General features: G+C 32.8%; 1 protein-coding gene across 1 annotated transcript; it reads right to left on the bottom strand.

Annotated features, from left to right (window-relative positions):
• Positions 1–1,743: 1,743 nt before the first annotated feature.
• LOC143539801 (uncharacterized) lies at positions 1,744–4,224 on the bottom strand. Its single transcript, XM_077033011.1, has 3 exons — positions 4,190–4,224; positions 3,946–4,049; positions 1,744–1,862 (listed from the first exon to the last, which is right to left on the bottom strand). The coding sequence occupies exons 1-3, from the start codon at positions 4,193–4,195 to the stop codon at positions 1,766–1,768; spliced, it is 207 nt and encodes a 68-aa protein (XP_076889126.1). The 5' UTR covers positions 4,196–4,224; the 3' UTR covers positions 1,744–1,765.
• Between the last annotated feature and the right edge of the window lie 1,281 nt (positions 4,225–5,505).

Genomic DNA, 5,505 nt, shown 5'->3' with positions numbered 1-5,505 from the left:
AGCAAATCCGACTTGACATATATTGTGATCGTATATATAATTTTTTTTAACAACTAATATTTTACTTATAAATCCACCTAACCTATCTACCGCGGGATTTAGTAGCACCTACTAGCCACCAAATATCATAGGGCCAAATGTCCTTTGCTTCTCTTTATAACTTTTAGGGCGTAAAACAGACCCAAGCACTATTTATTCGTTTAGAGATCTTATAACCAAAATAAGAGAGAAATAGGTTAAACCACATGAAGCCAAGATTTCATGGTTGTTTTGTATCCTGTAGTTTGATCAGGAAGTCACAGAAAAAGAAACTCCTAATAAAGGTTACAAATTTGGTAAAAAAAGAAGATATTTGTAATATTGTAGCCAATCATAGTGAGTTTGTCTGATTGATATTCCAATATGCCGGTGCTATCATTCTTTACATTTCTTCCTAGCCGCTTACTATCATACTTCAACTTGTGTATTGTCTTTGGGTTGGTTTAATGTTAGTATAAAAATTCAAGGTATTTATTTTTCTTGTATGACTTCAAAAATACACCACCACATATTTAAGTATACTTAATCTTTGATCTCCTTCTGAACACCTAACGGAGTTAAATTCCAACCCACCTATTCACATCTAAAAATGCATAAAAAACAGAAAACATAAATTACAATTATAATAGAAAATTCGAGAGAGTAAGGGCTGAGAGGGTTCTGATCGGATAGAATCGTAATTGGATATAGTTAAAAAGGTCCTGGTTGCCCCTAACCCATGTTGCATACTTGTATGCCCCTCACTGCTACTACCAATTAAAAAACCAAGAGCAAGAAGTGGGACCGACGTGAACACATTACTACTAAAAGACCGACCTGCCAAAGTGGGAGCCTACTCGATCTGAATGAAAATCCCCATTCAGTCATCGATATGACTTGTTATAGAATTTAAATGTCGCTCTGGTTGTTGAATTAACACCCACACTAAAGCTACCGTGACCAAGGACTTTAGTCGTTAATTATAAAATACGTTAAAAGAAACGGTAATAACATGACCTAATAATCGAGTTTCGGTGTTGCAAATATTGAAGTCCTGTTAAGACCTTTTTTTATAACTATATAAGCCACTAAAACTTTATATATGTTCCATTGTTGCAAAGCTTTAATAATTGTTAATGATGAATGACTTAATTGAAACAAAACAAATATCTGAAACTTCATGATTATTTAATGTTACTATTTTCTATATTACCTCTTACAATTCATGATCAACTTTAAAAAGTAATCAATAAATAGTAAGTTTCATAGGTCCATCTAAATCATTTTTTTTCGAACTAAAATTCACTGGCAAGGTTCGAAGGTTGTAAACCAGTGTGTCTCAACCATGTGACCCGCCCAGGTCCTTAACCATCTAAATCACTTAACATTTATCTAAAAAATTCACAACAGAAGAAAGTCTTTCCAAAAAAAGTATCAACATGTTGACTGCAAATCTATGAAATACTTAAAAGCCCAGTCTACCACATACAAGCAGGCAAGCAGCAAAAAAATCATAGTATCCACGATTGTATGGCCTGCTATGTAACGTTGCATAAAAACGATAATAACGTTTATGTGAAAGCATACTGAATGACACACGAACCAAAAGAGTTTCTTGATTAAATAGAGTACAATAAAATACAGACCCAAATTTATAGCATCCTTGTAAATCTTTTAATAGTCTTTAAGTAATGTGAAACTTCACTTACGCATACGATTCAAAGAAAAAAACCATCAAGAACTTATGTTACTTCTTGGTGCTCTTTTTACCAGCATCGCCGCCACTCCCTGCTGCAGCCTGTGCTGCTTTCTTGGCCTCTTTTTCTTGGAGGGCTTTTCCATCTCTGCATATCAATTGTGAATTAGCGTTTAGACAACACATTTAAACTATCAAATACCCTGAACAAAAACTATATAATTATAAATAGAACTTGAGGATTGGTCAAATCTTGTGATGAAGCTGCAGGAACTTGAAAAGAAACCAAATCTTTTAATAAAGCAACAAGACTTTAGCCAAATTTCAAGATAAAGTTCAAGAATTTGGTCAAATGTTGAAATGAAGGCGACAAAGAATTTGGTCAAATCAAGAGATAAAGAGAGACCATTTGGTTAAACTCTTGAGAAATATATCACCAAATGTGTGAGAGTAACAGCCAATCCAGCAATTAACTAACAAAAGTTACGATAATATCGCAGCAACGGATTCATCAAAAGCTTATACAAACTTTCAAATTTCTCAAACATAGTGTTGTATAATGGGATTACAAAAACTGCATCACTTGGCATAATATAATTGTGCTGCCTTGCCTTGTGTTTCAGCACATTACTAGGGGTTCATAAGCATTTTTATGAAAATATTGCGTTTAATTTTTCTTACCTATGATCATTACCGGTTGTGTGATTAGTTAGTAGTTACTATGAATCCCCATTTTATACGCATGAGCACACCTTTCGAAAATTTTAAGATTATATTTGTTATTCATCGCAACTGAATATGTAGCTGGATCAAAAGTTAATACAGTATATGATCTTTAAATCATATATAAAATATGCTTATTTTAATAGGATGAGAGTGGTTGTATGGCATTTACTAGGGGTCATACAACTCTTGATTCAACCCTATTCCGTAAGCCAACTCCAAGATCACGCAAACAAATTCTTGAATTTCTTCTTTTTTGATGATGACTCATATCCTTTTTTAATTTTCAAGTATTACCATAATTTGTAGGTAATTTTACTCAGTTCGATTAAATCTATCCACTATTTTTCAATACTTTTTCATCAAAATTACCAAAAAAAAATAGTGATTAGATAGAATCAAACCATGTAATATCAACCACAAATTATTGTAATAATCAAAATTACAAAAATATTTGAGTAATCGTTGAAGAAAAAAAAATCCAAGAACGTGTTTCCATAATTTGATATTGGGAGCTATGTAATCCAAGTAAATACTCCTGAAACAACCACTTTCGGCCAATCAAAATAAATATAATATATACATAATTTTAAAATCATATACGATTTTGACTTTTGATCCAACTACGTACTAGGCTGTTAGATAACATATAAAATCTTAAAACTTCACAATGAATATTTACATGAAACTCACATTTAGGTTGTATTTGATTTCTATATTTTATTTTTATCAGGCATGATCGTGCACCCATCTACGTGTATGAGTGTGTAATTTGGTACCACCAAAATCAAGCAAAGTACAATTAACCTAATAAAAAGCGAGTCCCCTGTTACAAGTAATCCAAGTTTTGGTTGAACCTAATTTATATTCGGGTAATCAGTTCTAATTCAGATTAAAGTCATTTTCAAGCCTCAACTGAGACCCGAGTTAAAAGCACATTAAACAGTTAAAACTAAAACTTTAAACAGATAATTAAATAACTAAAAAAAAGCTTCAGAATTTGTCAAAATCTTGTGAAGAAATCATGATATTCAAGAATTCGAAAAAGATACCAAATCTTTAAATAAAGTATGAGACTTTGGGCAAATCTCATAATAAAGCTCAAGAATTTGGTCAAATATTGAAATACAGAGCAAGAATTTGAATAAATCAGTAATAATTAAAGCAGTTAAAGTATAAGAATTAAATATAAATTATCAGCAAATAACTAAAAAAAAACTATCAGCAACCGATTAATCGAATAATTAATCAGATCACAAGGGTTAATAAGCATTTTCATGACACTGTGTTGTGTTAAATTGACAAGTTATAATAAGACCCTAAAAGTATAAATCCGAAATATCATACTTAATTCTTGTTTCCTACAATATTATTGTCTATGCAATTAATTAACTAGAATGAATTCAGAAATCAAGCAACAGTAATCAATAGATCTGGTAGTAGCAAAGCTAAAACCCTAATCGACAATTAAACAGATGAAGATTGAATTACAATAAAGCAAAGCAAACCTTTCACGGCGTTGTTCAGGAGTCAAGCCATCGTCTTTAGCCTTGTCTTTACCACCGTTGCGAGCTTGGGCTCTTTCACGATCCTTCTCCCTTTGATTACCGCGTTCGATCTACCGTTAAAGATACACAACCCCAGATCCAATTGTAAATTCAAAATTAAAAAAAGTATAAAAAAGTAGTGGGTTAGATAGCATCGAATAGAGTAATATCAACTACACATAATCAAAACCCACAAAAGGATATGAGTCATCGTTTCGAAGAACAAGAAGAAATCCAAGAATCTGTTTGTTGGTTTGTATTGCGTGATTTTGCCGATGGAATAGGGTTGAATTTGAAGGTATATATATATATATATATAACCCAAAAGTAAATAAATACTCCTATCGAAACTACAACTTGTATTGTAGCCAATCAATCAAATCAAAATAATAATATATGGATTTGACTTTAGATCAAGATACGTGTTAGGTCGTGTGGAATTGAAGAAAGGCCCGTTAGTCGTTTTCTACTTTCATAGCTCAAGTAATGGCCCATCAATGTTACATTTATTTCAAAGCTAAAATAATGGCCCATTACCACCTCGCTTATCTTAGGCCCAGGGATATATCTTAGTGTTCAAAGCGTTAAAGCTGAGTTGACAAGGGTTAACGAGTAGCATATTACTCTTCATGGGTTAAGGGGCGTCAAATGCAAAGTGGTTAAAATGTTTACAAGCTTTAAATCCCTCTAAACACACACACGATAATTTAATAATCAATTTTACATTAAATAAAGAGAGGTGTTTGGAGGGTTAAACAATTTCCTTAGGCGAGATGGAGTAAAATGGGGTAAATCAGATGATGTGGTGCCTACGTGGAGTTAAGGAGCGTGAATGTATTCTCAATAGCCTTACACACATGAAAGTTTTATTTATGATTGAATGGTTGATGGAGATTGACTGTCCAACAAATTTAAAAATCTTGATAGAATTCTTAAATGTTTTCAATAAGTAAGGTTTTTGTTGTGGAAATAGCATTGGTGATCTTGAGAATATATTATATATATACTTAAAAAAAACAATTTAATTTCTATTTTATACTTGGTTTAAAGTTATCTAAATTTCGTAAAGCTAAAGTCTTTTTATTTTCCGCCACCACGTATCAACTGGCACCAATCTTGTATCATATGCCCGTCCATCGGTTGGTTTGTGACGAGGTGTGACATATTATAATAACTTTGCGTTCATAGCCATCAAGTTTAATAAACTTTTTTTATAAGCGGTTTGAATTTTGCTAAAGTATTATACAGCTGACAAACCTTAATGATTATTTTTCTTTAAACAGTTATGTTTCTACCCATAAATGGTTGTCATCACCTAAGAAGCACAGGGACGGCTGTGGTGATTGAGTACTCGTCCCAGGGACTTTTTGGGGATGAAAACGCTTTGAGGACGCCTTGGGATATTTCCTAAATGTTTCCGGCTAATGGGGACGGGTCCTAAACATTTATGGGTTGACGGGGACGCTTCTAAAATGTTTCGGGGACTTCCAATGGCTAATTCTGTCGCCAGAGCTGGATTTA

This window comes from Bidens hawaiensis, unplaced genomic scaffold (assembly GCF_021521415.1).
Source record: "Bidens hawaiensis isolate Kalapana, Puna unplaced genomic scaffold, B.hawaiensis_p1.1 tig00012057_1, whole genome shotgun sequence".
Lineage (NCBI taxonomy): Eukaryota > Viridiplantae > Streptophyta > Magnoliopsida > Asterales > Asteraceae > Bidens > Bidens hawaiensis.
This window is presented reverse-complemented; position numbering and strand designations above follow the sequence as displayed.